Source organism: Plectropomus leopardus, chromosome 1, assembly GCF_026936395.1.
Source record: "Plectropomus leopardus strain MGB_pleo_1.0 chromosome 1, ASM2693639v1, whole genome shotgun sequence".
Classification (NCBI taxonomy): Eukaryota; Metazoa; Chordata; class Actinopteri; order Perciformes; family Serranidae; genus Plectropomus; species Plectropomus leopardus.
In genome coordinates, this window is record NC_142176.1 from 10,561,649 (window position 1) to 10,578,186 (window position 16,538).

General features: G+C 38.1%; 1 protein-coding gene across 1 annotated transcript in view; it reads right to left on the reverse strand.

Moving 5' to 3' along the window:
- adamts7 (ADAM metallopeptidase with thrombospondin type 1 motif 7) overlaps positions 1–16,538 on the reverse strand; it is an 80,022-nt gene that overhangs the window by 34,664 nt on the left and 28,820 nt on the right. Inside the window, exons 9-10 of the mRNA XM_042491497.2 lie at positions 6,340–6,484; positions 433–525 (exon numbers count right to left, since the gene is read on the reverse strand). Coding sequence (XP_042347431.2) covers positions 433–525; positions 6,340–6,484 — 238 coding nt within the window. The remainder of the gene's footprint in view (positions 1–432; positions 526–6,339; positions 6,485–16,538) is intronic.

Consider the following 16,538-nt stretch of genomic DNA (forward strand, 5'->3'; position numbering starts at 1 on the left):
AGATACTTTCTGTATAACCTCAGCTTAACTATTTCTCAGGGGAAGCCCACACAAAATAGTATTATATACTTATTATGAAATAAAAGAGCACTGTTTGGGTAATAAATGAATTAGTTACAGTCCTCTCTTCACAACAGTGACTTTCAAATTCAGCAAAATGGTCCCAAAAACTCTGAAAAAAAACACATTTGTGGGTTGAGGGTAGATGAGTCATATCTCGGGTCAGTCCTGTTACCACGTGTTGACTCCTATGATCTTAGTCACAAGCAACTTGCAACAATAAATACTGCAAACAGGGAAGGCTTCCATGAGGGAAGTGTTTTATTTATCCATGAAAAATAAAACACTGACGGCTGTTAACAACAAAAATCAGCATTCTCATCGTGATCTCCATGTCGTGTTCCTTTCACGTTAATGAAGAGGAAGACTCACCTTGTCCTCCCCACAACTCGTCCCATCCACAGCCCCATCCAGCTTTGAGTGGCAGGTTGTTCCCACAGTGCACCACAGAGTGCTGCACACATTCTAGAAACAGAGAGAGATTACAATCTTATTTCCACAATCTATTTACCTTTGAAAACATGCTGCTATTGACTTTCAATTTATTTCCACAATGTTTTCTAAAATAAATTTTGTACAAAACCAATCAATGCCCCTTTCACCACTCCTGTGTTTGACCTTTAATTACATGAAAAGAGCCAAACTGAGTATACTTGTAAAATACATTTTGTGGATCCTGTTAATTATTGTTGCTGCTGACATGTTATGTAATAAATGTACTTAATGGATTGGACTGTACGGGTTGTATTTGCCTCATGTTCTATTCAGTCAGTACAGGCTTCTACCCACAGGTTTACTCAGAGTATTTGTCTTGTCTAATTGCCTGAATTCAGCAGCTTTACTGGAGATCGAGTACAAAATGATGTCATCAATATTGATGGACAAAGCTAACACTCACAAAGCCCCACTGTTTTTTTTTCGCTCTGTGTGATAAGACATTTCATCTCTTCAAATACAGAGGATCAGATAGAGTTTGCAGTAAGGAGCTATGCAAGAATTGTTGATATCCCCATCTCCCAAAAAAAATGCTGTACCATGTTCCATATGAAATGACGGACTCAAAGAGACTAAGCTGAATTTTTATCTTTGATTGGTTCCAAAAAACAGCAGTGGTGATTTTAAAATCTGAACTGAATCAGCAGTCTCACTGAGCGTTAGATAGGAAGTTCAGTACCTCTACCACCACTCTACATATAACATTATTTCTCAAATTGTTTTACAATTCCTTTAAAGTAATGGTCAAATTTGTCACTTTTGTAATAGTTCACTTCCGTTCAGTTCAGTTCAGACAACCTTACTGGTCCCAAACAGGCAATTAATAGTTTCTGACTGAACTGTACATTTCTGTACATTCTCTCAGGATACAGCTCATGCATACAGCAACCTTTCAAACAACTTATCTAAACCTGGTGCAAATTCAAAAAGCACATACAGTATTGATTGGAGCCATGACAGCTTAGCACACCTGCAATTCATGAAAACACAAGCAAATATGCAGCATTAAGAAATGTGCTGCAAATTTAGAGAACACAGTTGTGGACTTCTGGATTTCAGAAAAGGGTGTGTTTTCTGCACGTGTTATCAAATTGGTGATGATTTCCTCATTTGACTGCTCGCTCTGCCACAGTAAAACAGATCATAGTTATGTAGTTAGTTGAGATTCACCAAAGTCATACCACAACACAACAAGCTAATCGATCAAGGTAGGAAGATGTGCAAGATAAAAAATGTGTCTTTGTCAAAAAAATCTGGTGTCTCTGAAGAGAGCATAGACGGATATAACTACTTCAGTTTTCCATTAAAAAGAGCTGTCTGACACTAAAATAGTCAAAATATTCTAAATATAGTGCATGCTTGATATTGATAACCAGCTGTTTTAGGGACTTCAGGAAAATCAGAGTTATTTCTGATAACAGGGAGGTAAGCCTACCTGATTTAATGAATTTATAATATGTAATTCTAACTCAATAATTTGTTTGCAAAAGCTAATTTGGACAGACGTTGCCCTCCAAGTGATTCTGGCCTGTATTTACAACAATAATGAATCAAAAGCCCAATAAGAAGTTGGTTGTTTCCTATAGAGGTAAAATCTGTACGTGAGAGGACAGATAACAATAAAAGGTCAGATAAATGAGAGAGGCACAATTTTCTGTGCCCAATTTTGTTGCTGTTGCTTGACATTTGTGACAAATGAGTTTGCATTTGGCCCAAATCGTCATACAGCAGATTAGGATTTCTTAGATATAAACAATTTCGCAATTTGAACTTTCAGAATGCAATAATTAGCAGTGATCGGTAAGCAATATTTAGTTTCTTTTCCAAGAATGAAACTCCAATATAAAGATAAAGGCTGGTGAAGGGATGCAGTATTGATTCTCAACGTAGAAATTTAACTTCCAAAAGAAATGGAAAGGTCACAGTGACGGGTAATCAAGTCAGGAGTTCTGACAAGCTGGATCTGATTTTCCCTGGCCTTTCAGATGGCCAGCTGAGCCACCTGTCAGGGGATTTATCAGCGCTTGACCTGACATCGTCTTCTGGCTGCGTCTCACACGAAATAAAGAACAAATCAATAGTGAAACCCTCCCAAATCCCCAAACCAACTGCGTATCGAGCTACTTCAACAAGCCCCTCAATCAACAATAAGACGTCCTGCTAACTCGTGCGTAAATCCAAAAGGCTGTGTAAAGCTTCTACCAATATAGTCTCATGTTCAAAGCTCCATGTGAAATTTGGCACAACAGCAGCATTCAAAATAAGATTAGAATACACAAAACATCTTTGGCAGTGTGTGCTGCTTGGATGGAGAGATTTGCATTGTTCTATGACATTTCTATCCACAAAAGAAATTTTATGAAAATAAAGGGTTAGTGTAAAACAATTCCATGCACTGATAAAAATATGCTGTAAAGGCAAAGGTGTCACTTTTGCTTTGTTAATAAAAAGTATTTTTGGCATTTTAAGTTTCCTGCACACTTCTGATGAAACACTGATATACAAAACCACATCAAACGAGTCTTCCCAATTTTGTCAAGCTGCTGCACAAATGGCTGAGTTGGGGCAGCGAAGGCTGAGCACTGAGCGAATGTGCCATGAGCTTACTAAGGCCCCAATCAGACAGAACACATTACAGCAGCCTTTGGCAGCTTTTCGTAATGGATTTTTATGTGAGAAATGCATTTTCGTGCTGCTTTTGCGCTGCTAATCACCTAACCTTTTTCCACTCTGTGCACCTCACATTTTCGCACGAGCACCCTCAATACCTTTAGTCTAAAATAATTGAACTTGGAGCCAAAAAAAGCAGCCAATGTCACTGGCATTTAATTGTCCTGTCACATTCTGTGGCAGTGATGACATGTAGTAGTGTACATGGTTTGTGTGAAAGTGAAAGTGCCCTCCGCCTGTCCATTTCATTTTCTGAGATTATTTTGGGGGGATTTTCCCTTTATTTGACAGGACTGGAATAGTACCGTGAAATGAGGAGAGAGAGAGAGAGGAGATGACATGCAGCAAAAGACAAAGGGCAGAATCAAACCCACGGCGGCTGCAGGAAGAACACAGCCTTTTGTACATGGGGTGTCTGCTTTATCAGGTGAGCTACTGGGTGTCTTTGCCTGTCCATTTTTAATGCAGATTTTAAGGTATGGATCAGAGAGTTAACCTCACAGCAAAATAGTCTTTTTGCTACGGACAGGTGATTCTGTGGTCTCTTATGAATAATTTAAAGAAAAAACAGCAAGCTGCAAAAACTGCTTTGTCTGATCGGGGCCTAATATGGAAATCATCATTATCACAGTGAGCATTTTCAATTCTTGAACTCTGGTTTGTTCTTTATGCAATTATGGTAATAAAGGCCAAAGTCAAGTTTTTGATGTTTTCTGTAACTAGGTCAATTTTAGATTTCAAATGAAAAAACAAATGGTAAATAGTCTGCACTTATATTATTCATATGTTGGCGGCACCATTACTGTAAAAGGTGCCTACTCATCAGATAATCATTCACACACACTCCCACACAGATGAAACAGCCATTGGAGGAAATTAGGGGCACAGTATTTTGCCCAAAGACACTTGAGCATGTAGATTGCGTGTGCCAGAGATCAAACCATCGACCTAAAAAGTGCTAAAAAGACATGTTCAGAATGTCACTTAGGCCTTTAGGATACACTCTTCATTTTGGTGAAACAAACTGTATGTTAACATAACTATACTTACAAGAAAACTCCACAGGGTCCCTTTACACGTCAAGGTTGGTAACAACATTATCAAAAAAGAAACAGGCCCCACTCAATGTGTTAAACTCAAGAAACTATGTGAGTGAGAATTTGTGACGGAATTTGTGGATTTTCAAAACAACAGGCTGATGTGTTGTAAATCTGTAAGCATCCCACAGTTGCTATCCTGGGATGCTTATAAAACCTGCACACATATCGAAACAAATTGCTGAATTACATTCCTGGTGGAAAAATGCACATGTGGTCTCTGTTGGTCCAATCTTTTGCCACTGTTGTTGCTCTGGCCTGATCCACTGCGTATAAATTACTGAGATCTACTTCCAGCCATAATACACAGCAATCTTATAAAACCTTTCAAGGCACACAGCTTTGACAACAGAGGGGATTTAATCAAATTCACAATACACTTACTCAAATACACATAGCACAAGAAATACTCTGTGTGTGCTCTATGTTTCAAACACGTGTGCGAGATTCTTCAGCAGTGAGTTGAATACTTCAAGCCTTGTTAGTCATTGGCTTGCCAATCTTCCCAATAATCTCAAATTAGTCGCTATAATTGCCTCAAGGTTTGCATGACCCATGTTGCCACGATAATAATAATTTTTCAGGATTGATGAATGCAGGAGGGGTGGTGAGGGTTCCCGTGCGAAAAAAGGATGTCAGTTCTGTCCGGCTGTGCAGAGGTGCTTACAGATACAGTGCCGAAAATAAAACCAGTGGGCTTTTGAAAAAAACAAACAGGGCTCTTAAAGGCTGCAGTACGCTCCATCAGCCTATAAAGCATGTTCTGTTACATAAAGGCTGCTCTGCTTTGTTGATGAAGGTTATTGGAGCTAGATGCACCCTTGAAAGAGGTCCTTCAGAAACCACTCAGTGCTGATAAAGGTTGTGCCAGTGTCATTTTTTTGGGTTATTGTTTTATTACAGTTAAAATTATCCTGAAAAGTTGTTAAATGCTTGAGGGCTCTTTAGTAAAGTTTCCAAAAGAGCTTTCTATCTGTAACTAGAATTACTGCCTCAAAGTTGTTCAAGGGAGGCGCTCAACATTAGTGTCACCAATTTAGCATCTGACCACTGTCTCCTATTCTATTCCTGAGATATGGCATTGAATAATGGCCAGAGAAGTGTTTTTGCATAACATTATAATGTCTCACAGAAGTTGACCTTTCACCTTTAGGATATGAAATATCATCACTTCATCATTGAATTCTAAAAGAAAATCCTATTTTCTGTGAAATTTTGTCATATTTAGCATAATAGTTCTTGAATTGTGGCCAAAGAAAATAAAAATGTTTTGTAAGGTTAAAATGAACTTAACCTTTGACCATCAAATTATAATCACTTAATTCCAGAGTCAAAGTGGACGTTTGTGCCAAATTTGAGGAAATTCCCACAAGGCGTTCCTGAAACATCGTATTCATGCGAATAAGACAAACGCAAGGTCACATGACTTTTGGCCACCAAAATCTAATCAGCTCATTCTTGAGTTCAAGTGGATATTCGTGCCAAATCTGAAGAAATTCCCTGAAGGTATTCTTGAGATATCATGTTCACCAAAATGGGACGGATGGACAGACATCCCGAAAACATGTCTCCTAGCTACGGCTGTCGCTGGTACCAAGGCATAAAAATTATTTCAAGTAAGTTTACACTTACTAGAGGTTTATTTGTGATTTAAATCTCAATCTTCAATCTGGTAAAAATGATTAGATGATAGAGTTTGGGCAGCACAGTAAACTGAAAACACTAAGAGATCAGGGAGCAATAGAGGATGTTTTGGGCACAAAAAGAAACATGACATGATGGCAGCTTTAAAAGTAGAAAGTTATATCAAATCTAAAGTGAACAGATATTGAAAGAAAACATGGACAAACAGACAACAGAACAATAAACAAGGATACAATAGAAAAGAGAAGATGAGGGCAAGAGTACACAGTACACATGAGCGGGAAAGAAAAGAAAAATCACAGGCATTCTATAAAACTGTACATGGCTTTGTATGGATTTGTTTTGATGTATTTGTCAATGTAAAGCATCTTACGTCCATGTCATCGCAGAGAAGGGACCCAGAGCCATACTGCAGCCGACACTGATGGGCAGCGCTGTACAAAACCCCAGGAAGCACCGAGTTCAGAGACAGCCTATCCTTCACCGGGGCATCATCAAGGCACCAGCCCCAGCCGCGACTGTGAGTGGGGGCAAGAGGGGGTGGATGGTTTAAAAAAATTTGAAAAAACAAACAGAGTATGGTGAGCAGAGTTTATAAAAGGTCTTCTTTATATATATATATATGTGTGTGTATATATATATATATATATATACACACACACACACAAATCATACAGTTCATGTTAACATGGAGATGAGTTGTAAGGGCCATTAGATTTTTTCCGTCACAACTTCCAAAAGTGACTGAGAAGAATAACAAAAAGAAAGAAGCAAAAACTGCTTTTTCTCATGCCTCCTGTAGTGTAGTATTATTTTTTATCACAGCAGTGAATAACTGCATTATGCTCTCTGTATTTACAAAGCAGTCACGTAGAAGAGAAATCACCTGTGGCTCTGGAAACATATTAACAGCGCACATATTTCTTTTGGCTCCTAAATGATTGTGATTTGTAATACAAGTTTTGATCAGCTTCTTTATAGAGAGGGAAGAAAAGAAAAAAAAAACAGCCAGAAGCCTTTTCTCTTCTTCCCTTCAACTGATTGAGACTTGCTCAGAGGCACTCTGAAGAACAAGCAAATCAAAACCCAGGCTGTCTCTTTTATAGCTTCATTTTAAACCCAGCACAGGTTCTTTGAAAGGTAAACAGCCATTGAATTCACTCATCCTGCTGGCGACAATTTCACATTAGCAATCCTGCAACATCACAGGGAAATAAATGTTTTTGTTCATCAACAGCATCATAAGGTGGATAGGGGTGTGGCAAAAAAAGTAAACATAATGTAGCACTTTTTTTGTGTAGTAATATTGTATCACTACAAGGACAACAACTATTGTTTTTTTAGTTAAATAAATTGCAAATACACTTTTGTGAACCTACTCAAATGATAAAAAAATCTGTCCAATAGATACATCTTGCTGCTATAAAAATGATTGAATCTAGATTGACTGACTGAAAACGTCACTTTACTGGATAAAACATATATTGATGAAGTTTTCCTTCAGGGATATAATTTGCAGTTGAAAAAAGGCAATAAATTGAAATAATTTGCAATATATGTTATCATTATACATTGCATATTGCAAAACATTAAATTTGAAAACAAATTTCAAAACATAATATTGTGTCACGACTCAAGCATTGTGATAACTCCCACTCATAGCTCTGGGTAACATATTCTCAATTACATGACATGTTGACTGTTATTTTCCATGGCTTTATGGAATAAAAGACAGACTCCCCCTGTAACCCCTTAATTGTACAGAGAGAGATGGGAAATAAGTTACTTATCTGTAATTTTTAATTCCGTTTGCTGGCCATTAATTTCAACAAGGGAAGATTATACAATCAAGCGAGCTTAAATGAAATGACCACAGGAACAGGGGCACAACAGTGACATTTTGCATGTTTTTCCTTCCAAACAGATTTATCTGTTAAGGAAATTTCAAAATTTCAGTCCAATGCTGAAAAACCTACACACACACAGACACAAACACACACACACACACACACACACACACACACACACTTAGACAAATACGGATGAGAATGATGAATTTTTAACCAAGGGAATTCAATGCACTTATTGAGAATGCATACAAGCAATATCAAAATGCATGTAGCCAAAAAAACATGTGATACGCATGTTTTCATGTATCCAAAACCCACATTAGCTTACATGCAAGTAATTTCAAACTACTAACTCTCATGTATCCATTATGTGAATGTTTCACATATGAGATATGGTATATTTGAGAATTAGGGATAACATATCTAGCACAAAAAGAATAAAAAAAAGTAGAAATTGAAAGATTGGAAAGAAGCACAGGGAGTATCTATCAGCAAAATAGTTAGTCAAGAACAGAACTATGAAAAAAAACATCAGTTTCATTTGCAGCGTTAACACGTGGTATAAAAAATAATGTTACAATTGTCTGTACCAGGCCACAAGATCATCAGGTTGCTGAGGTCACAGCTCAGCCTGACTATAAGCGTCTCAGTAATACCAAAGTTGTCGCTGATAAGACCAAGGCAAAGAGGAGCAACCGCTTCTCCCACTTCTTCAGAAATATCTTCTCAAAGGTAAGGAGTCATTTACATGAAAACTCTGATCAGTGAGACTATTTTGAGACCACATCTGACCAGACAAGATGTCAGATGTTACAGACCGACAAGTGAAACAGACCAACAGAAACACAGTGAAAGACTCATGATGAGCTGTCTCAGCTGGACTTGTTTGTTCTTGTAGATGTATTATCTCATCCAAAAAGCTTCATCACCTTTGAACTTCTCTGAACTTTTTTAAACTAATATGAAAACATTGTATTGCTTCATGAGTTGTGAGGTGATAAAGTTTTTCTAAGCCAAACAAGTCCAGTTGTTTTTGACATGAAGACATCTTCTGATTATTATTCTGTATTGCCGTACTGACATGTTTTTGTCTCTATTACTTCTTCAGAAAGAAGGAGAAGAAGGAGAAGAAGGTGCCTTCAGCATGGGATGTGACCAAACAGCCTCCTTTTTGGATGCGGCTGGTGAGCTGCGGCTCATACAGCTCTACACTTGAAGACTAAAGATCTGACCCCTCTTTTATATCCTCTCTCTTTAAATTTAAAGAGAGAACATTCAATAAATTTAAAGACACTACATGCATTACAATTCAATTTATTTTTTCAGTGTTTTAATATTTAACCAATGACTTTACATGATCACATATGTGTCAGCCCAGGCTCAGTGAGCTTGAGAAAGAGGGAGATTACACAAGATTAATGTAGTTTAAACAACACTTTACTTGAAACTTAATCAAATATGATGTGGTGGTCTTGTTCATGCAAAACAAATAAGGAAACCAAACCAAAAGGGTAGATAGTGATGGTAAAAGACAGGGAGACAGAATGAGGAGCCAGCCTAAAAACAGTCCAGGTGGAAATGAAAATGAAAATGTAAATCTTCTGTATCCAAAATGAAATGCATTTAAGTTTCCAGCAAAGGCACAGGGGTTTGCTTGAAATAATAGCAAATATGAACGCAAGAATCTTCTTCACAATCTGAGAAATAGAGACCATTTCGCCACACTGTTTGAATGGAAAATAATAAATGCAGTGGACTAACATTTGAGCAAACTACCACTTTAGCACCAAATTAGTGCAGAAATCCTTGTACTAAATATCCCTAAACTGAGCTCTACAACTATAGGTACTAAAAAATCAAAAAACACAAAACATATTATTGACAAAAACAAAAAAACAACCAAACTCTGAGGCATCTTTGACACAACTAAACAATGGAATAATCTCCAAGGCCAACTGACGAGAAGCTATCAAAGAAGCCCACACAAATTCCACCAGCGCTCTAAATGGTGGATCTACAATATAAATACAGGCTGGTAATTTGAACTCAAACATAACAGTAATCATACATTTTGGCACAGTGTTGTGGCATAAATTAAAATTTTAAATATTGGGAAGTCACAACTGAGATACATTTATAAAAACCTACTGGCCAACATATACGTGGGTTTGAACACTATTCTATTTATGCCTGATACTCACAGAGGCAGTTTATGTTATGTTGGAAATAGTCGTCATCAGTCCCTCTATTTAAGGCTATCTGAAGGTATCACACACAGACATATGTTCTGTGTAATTCTCAATACCTTCTTTCTTTCTGTAACTTGACTATCAACACACAAACACAACACACAGACTAAACTCCAGACGGACTTTTCCAATAAAACTAATTAGTAACATTTCAGTGTTGTTGTTAGTAGGTTTGTCAACTGTAAATGAATGTTGAATGTGAATATGAATGTTGTGGTTGTGTGTTCATCAATCTTGTACTTTAATTAAATATACTGCATATGTAACATGTCACATGATGATATTTAGCAGATAATATGTTCACCATTGCAGTTTAGAGTGTTGAAAACACCAAAGTTAAAAGGATTCATCCTAAAGGGCACATGAAGGTCAACACAAAATTTGGTAGCAATCAATCCAACACTGTTGTTGGGATATTTTTGACTGGAACAAAGTGTTGGACCGACAGACATACTGACAGTCATGCTGCTACCGTGGCAAAATATGTTTTTTCTTACTCATCATCTGATGTAAAACAATGTTGAGTGCTGAACACTTAAACCTGGAACATTAGTGCCACGACATGGGCAGAGTGAGATTCGTATCTTCAAGACTAAAACTTGTTTTGATTGATTTTGCATGTTGATTTATTTTCACAAAACAAAAGTGGGACAAGCTGAAAGCAATCATCCTTCACATGAATAGCAGTGTTATTATTCTGTGTTTGTTGACATCTTCAGCAGAAGCAATCATGTTTGATAAAAGTATTAAAAGCATCTCTCTAATTACAACCTCAAGATTAAGTTAAGTCACCTGGGGAAAAAAAACAGCAGAAACACATGTGGCACAAAGTGGGCACTTTACGCCAAAATCCTTTCATGTGCAACAAGATTTTGAAAAGTTTAAATTGTAGAGGTGAATATAACAACTTTAATCAAAATAAACTAAATAAATAAATAATTTGTATTACATGCAAAAAAAAATCCCTCAGCGAACTGATGTTTTATTGGAAATACCATGACTTGATTGATTGAAGACTTTTTCACATCCTTGCAGCTACTTAAGCAGTGTGCAGCAGACTGATTCAGATTAATCCGTATGCATTTCTTTACACAGTATTGGCTGATCTGCCAGCTGATTTATCTCTGGTTCTGTAGAGATGCAGCTATTAGTGCTGCATAACTGAACTGAAAATAGTTTCACTGCACAGACGTTTGGACTGACACAGTCTGAAACTGGTCATAATATTAGCTTTGGGAAGAAAAATAGTGTTATCATTTTATAACTTTTGAGTGACTTCCACAGGATGGAGCACAGCATTAAACTGCAAAAATAAGTGTCTCATTATAACTTCCCATTACCACATCCAATTAAACTAAATTCTGTCAGTCACTATAATTAGTATTTCATTAAAATATATTTAATATTAATACCACAATGTCTCAAGTCAATGACAAGAACTCTGCAGGAATTTAATTATCTATAACTTTTAGAGTTGACTTTTTTTCAGGAATTGGTTTATGTAGGTAAAGATGACAAGACATCAGATAATCAGCTCTTTATGATACAAAATAAATACATCTTTTTCTTTGTTTATTGTGTTTTCTTCCTTTGTTGGTAAATGAACTGCCAGTGCACTAAAAACAAGGTGGAGAGGAAGACAAAGCCAGAACTTTTTTTCAAACAGAAATTGAATCAGGAATCAATAAAGGAAGCGATAAAGAATTAAACCAAGAGGCAGAATTAACGGTATCAGTACCAATAAAATCTTGTCAGTTCCCCTATCTGAGATAGGCACAGAGAGCTCTGTGATATGAATTTCAAACACATTTACCACCTTACGTGGCCAAGCTGATATAAAGCTGCACTGCATAATCTGCCAAGTGAAGATGCCTGTTTCAGAGTTGCAGTTTATTTGCTTTAGTCAGTCCTTAAGTGTTGTCCTGTATTAACCTGTGGTCAAATACGCTGATTAACCATGGTAAAAATGCTGGAGATCACACTGAGAGTCCTCAATGACTATGAGGTCACATTCCAAGACGGCATTACCATGCTACTGAAAGAAAAGAGAGAGGAAATGAGTCTAGACTGCATTGCACACCTGAGAGGAAAATGAGCTTAAGTGAAGCATAGGTGGGAACACATTCAGTGTGTGTCTTTGTTGAAAATGAACTACAGAGAAGACCTATAAATTGAAGGTCTGGCTGTGATAATGCTCTTACATTACTGTACACAGTGTCAACTGATCACCTACTGTGTGAGAAGCTTTAATGAAATCTGTCGTGCCAATATATAGCACAGGTTGCAGCTTGTGGTTGCAGATGCAACAGATTTCCAGGCTAACATATTAACATCTTCTAACATTTATATTGTCCATTTAGACATCCAGAAGACACAAAATCAGTTTTAGGAATGACATGGAATCATGTCTCGGGACACCTTATGAATGTTAGTCCAATATTTACTTCTCTTTAAGGCCTGTTTTAATAAGCAGCTCCAGAGGAAAATATCTGTCCATTCAGCTGCAAAAAAGATCCACTATGTTCACCAGCTGCTTGCAAACTGTGTCTATAGAGCTGAGGGGAACTGCAGAGTCTGGTAATAATCATTTGTGGGTTTGTCTCTAATGAACCCTTTCACATTACATAAAGTCATTTCAACCATTGTTTTATAAAAATCAGATTATAGCAGTTTTAAAGGGCAAGTACTGCATACATAATACATGTTCTGAATTGGTGAACGGAGTATTTCTAGTGAGGAAATTTGCTGAAATTTAGTCCAACCATTGAAAAGCATTTCTACCATTTCTTATTGCACACTTAAACACACATTTTTGACAAATTCTGCCACATCTGCAAAAAATGTTTTACCCTCATGAGTTAACCAAATGATTATGAAGATAAATACATCAGATTAAAGAAACGAAGGCTGATTGTTAAGCACTTAACAACAAAATCATTAATTTGAGATGACCTCACACTGACTATTGAACAGCAGCAATTAAAATGTTCTCCATGAGTGCCTCCAGACTGAAAGGCAGCTCGAAGGGCGAATTAGGTTCAACTGCGGCCCTCGTCAAAGCCAGCTTTCCTGGAAATGTCTATGACAATTAATTAACTGTTTCCTGAATCCATCTGCCTCAAAATGACTTTACAAGCAATATATAATCTGTGATTAGAAATGCTATGTGATGTATGAGATATTCTCATGCTTTTTGTGTCTGTGGTTCTTCTAGACGCTAATTCAATGAACTTGAAAGGAGTTGTTGATATTTTTTGCAACTTGGCCTCTATGACCTTTTAGTAATTCTCCTCTAGACATTAAAGGGTGTCTCTGTTTATGAGTAGCCCATCTATGTGATAATATCTAAACCACTCTGCTGAGCGTGACCCTCCACATTCCACATAAAATAACACCTACGGACCAAACCTCTGAAGCAGCATGAGTAGTGGAGGCCTGCCGCACAACTAAAGCCATATACAATAGACGCCTTGTCCTGCAGTCAGTGGAAGAGATAAAACAGAGAAAATGGGGGGAATTGCTGACATTTAGAGCAATGAGATGAGAAGACAAACATCAGCAGTCATGTGAAGAAAATGATCAATGCAGATTTAGCGGTCAAAAGACAGGGACACGCCAGCTACAAGGGGGGCTGGAATATGGTCTGATCTCTTTTCCTAGACCATTATAAATGCATTTTATCATAATGCAGGAGTTATTCTCGATCACAAACAATTAACTGCAGCTGTTCTCTTCTGTGTCTCACTGTCTGCAAGTTCTGTCAGCAATGAACAGTTTCTATTTGTCATTGAGTCAAAATTTCAATTCTGTGTGTGACTCCAGCAGACTTATTAGCACTAATAAACTGACTAAGAGTCTACAATGACTCTAGCAACTCTGTCAGGATGAACTCTATCACACTGACAGTGATAATGCCATCAGGCTGATGTTTATCAGGTATAATGTTCACTTTCTTAGTTTAGCATATAAGCACGCTGATATCTGCTAATTAGCACAAAACAAAGAGCACAGCTAAAGATGCTTTTCAAGCACCCAAACATAAGCCAAGGCTAAGTGGAGAAAATACTCTTTTGCCATAATAATGGCATTCTATGTAAAGCTAAGGGGGTCATCTGTGGGGAAAATCAGTAACCAGGGCTGCACCCAACGAAGGATTATGTCAGTTGAATCGTATTGGGCTGTTCAATAAAAAATATTAATATTTGTTCTTTTTTGTCCATGTAGAGTTTGAAAAATTGAGAACGGGGTTCAGTGGGACATTCAGGGTGACCACGACATTCACATACCATGCTAACTGCACTGGATCAGAGATGTGCAACACCAATTATCAAACAAAAGCCAGAGACTCTATCATATTAAGTTTCTGTAAACAGTAAATTCACTACTTCTAAGCAAAAGGCAGAAGATAATGGTATCTTGGCACCTGACCGGTGAAGCCTCCCTTCCTACAGCCCAGCCTCTTTAACACTGCCTGTTTAAGATGGGAATATTGTACCATTCTGCCGCCTCACTGTTTTGTATATCAGGGAGTTGTCTCCACTTTAAGCTAGCAGTGGAGGTAGTAACAGTGCTGTAACAAGGTCTTTGTTCAAAGGACAGCCAGCAGGATGGAATCATGGGGCTGGACGGATGTGACGTTTTGACGGTGTGTTATGCAACCCACCACGGGAGATTAAAAGAGCAGCAAGCAACTGAAAGAACAGCAGCCGAAAATGTGAATGAGATTTGGGAGTTCCTTACCCTCCAAGCAGAGGACGAGATCATCTGCCATAGGGACTGTAAATGATTGTTATTGACATGTTATGTCATTGTTATTGTTTAGAAAGAGTTTCCTCTGCATATGTTAAATGTAACACCAGAGGCAGACACTGTTGTGTTTAAAGTCATGCCTCTCACCCTCCATCGGGACGCTGCATAAAATCACACACTGGAGCTGCATAATTCAGCCATTGTTTGGTTCTCTGTAAAAGTGCAAAGGCGGTATGAAGAAGGGACTCCAGGAGCCCTTTGACGCGATCTGAGGCTACAAACTCCCCCTGAGTCTGGGTCTGCAGCTCCCTGTATTGGAGAGCAGCGTGAAAGCAGAGGACTCACTTTGCAGCAATATCTAGGGACTGTAACATCATCAGAAGTGACTGAAGGATTCTCAGTTGACTGAAGGGTTTCCACTGATGACTGCAATCTGTGACTTTCAGGGGGCAGCCCTTTGTGATACAATGCACCCAATCCAAAAGCAATCCATCTAATAGTTGTCAACATATTTTTCTCAAAACCACATATGTGGACCTCCATGGGGTTGGAGGAGAAGTCAAAGGATTCACAAAGTCATTAGGATTCTAGTGCTTCATAATATACTCAGGCAAATTCCTTTTCATGCAAACTTTTTAACCAAAAACATGTGGGAAATGCTGCTTTCAAGTGCCTCGACAACTCTCTGTTGTCTCCCATTTAATTAACAACGCCCAGACACACAGGCACACACACACAAACACACAAACCAGTGGCCTTTGTGTCACGACCTCCCACAAGTGTAAATATCGCTCCGCGGCCCTTTTTTTTTCAACAGTGGAGTCAAGAAGCTACAATGCTGTCAAGAAGCTGAACACCCACTAAATGAATTCCAGATGGTTGGAGCTGAGAAACTGGGGCAACTATGGTGGAATATCTCAGACATTCAACACATGTCCTGTTGAAGTCAGAATCACAGTACAAGTCTTTGACAGTCCCAGCTGACTGTAGAGTTCACACACACACACACACACACACACACACACACACACACACACAGAGAGTACTGTGTAGATACAGACACACACGCATTTGTCTAACTGTAGTGTCAGTAGGTCAGGAAGGTGGAATTTAGACTGCTAGAGCTCCTGCAAAATTACCCAAACTACTTAATTTCTTGTTACTATGCTTCTATCACTCCAAAAACATAAGAGTTAAAACATACGACACTGCTGCTCTACAAAGTCTGGAAGATCACTAAACGTAGAACTTTAACTCTACTCATTTCCAATGAGTTGCACAGATTTTCAATTTGAGAAAAAGAGAGCACTGGTAATGGAACTGGTAAATGCTGCTTGGGTCGGTGTATTCCTTGTTTTGGGCCACGCACATTGTCAGGTATTATCCCTTACCTGGCTGAGGTCAGAACCTGGGAATATGCTGTGCAGGAGGTCAGGTCAGTTTGTTAAAATAATTGGTCATATGTGCAGATAAAGGGGCTAGTCCATAATTATGCACCACAGTTCAGTTCAGGAGCAGTAATTTTTCCTCTTTTGAAAGTGCTGGACAAGTCATTGTTAGGAGAGAGTAGGTTGTTTTATTTTTGCTTCCATACAGAGTGTATACAATATTCTGTATGTATAGTATATGTCCATAGTTACCGATTGCCTTGGAGACCGTTACATGAATGCATTCAAACAGTTAAGGGCACAAGCCTTGAACATAAAAACACACAATCAATCACT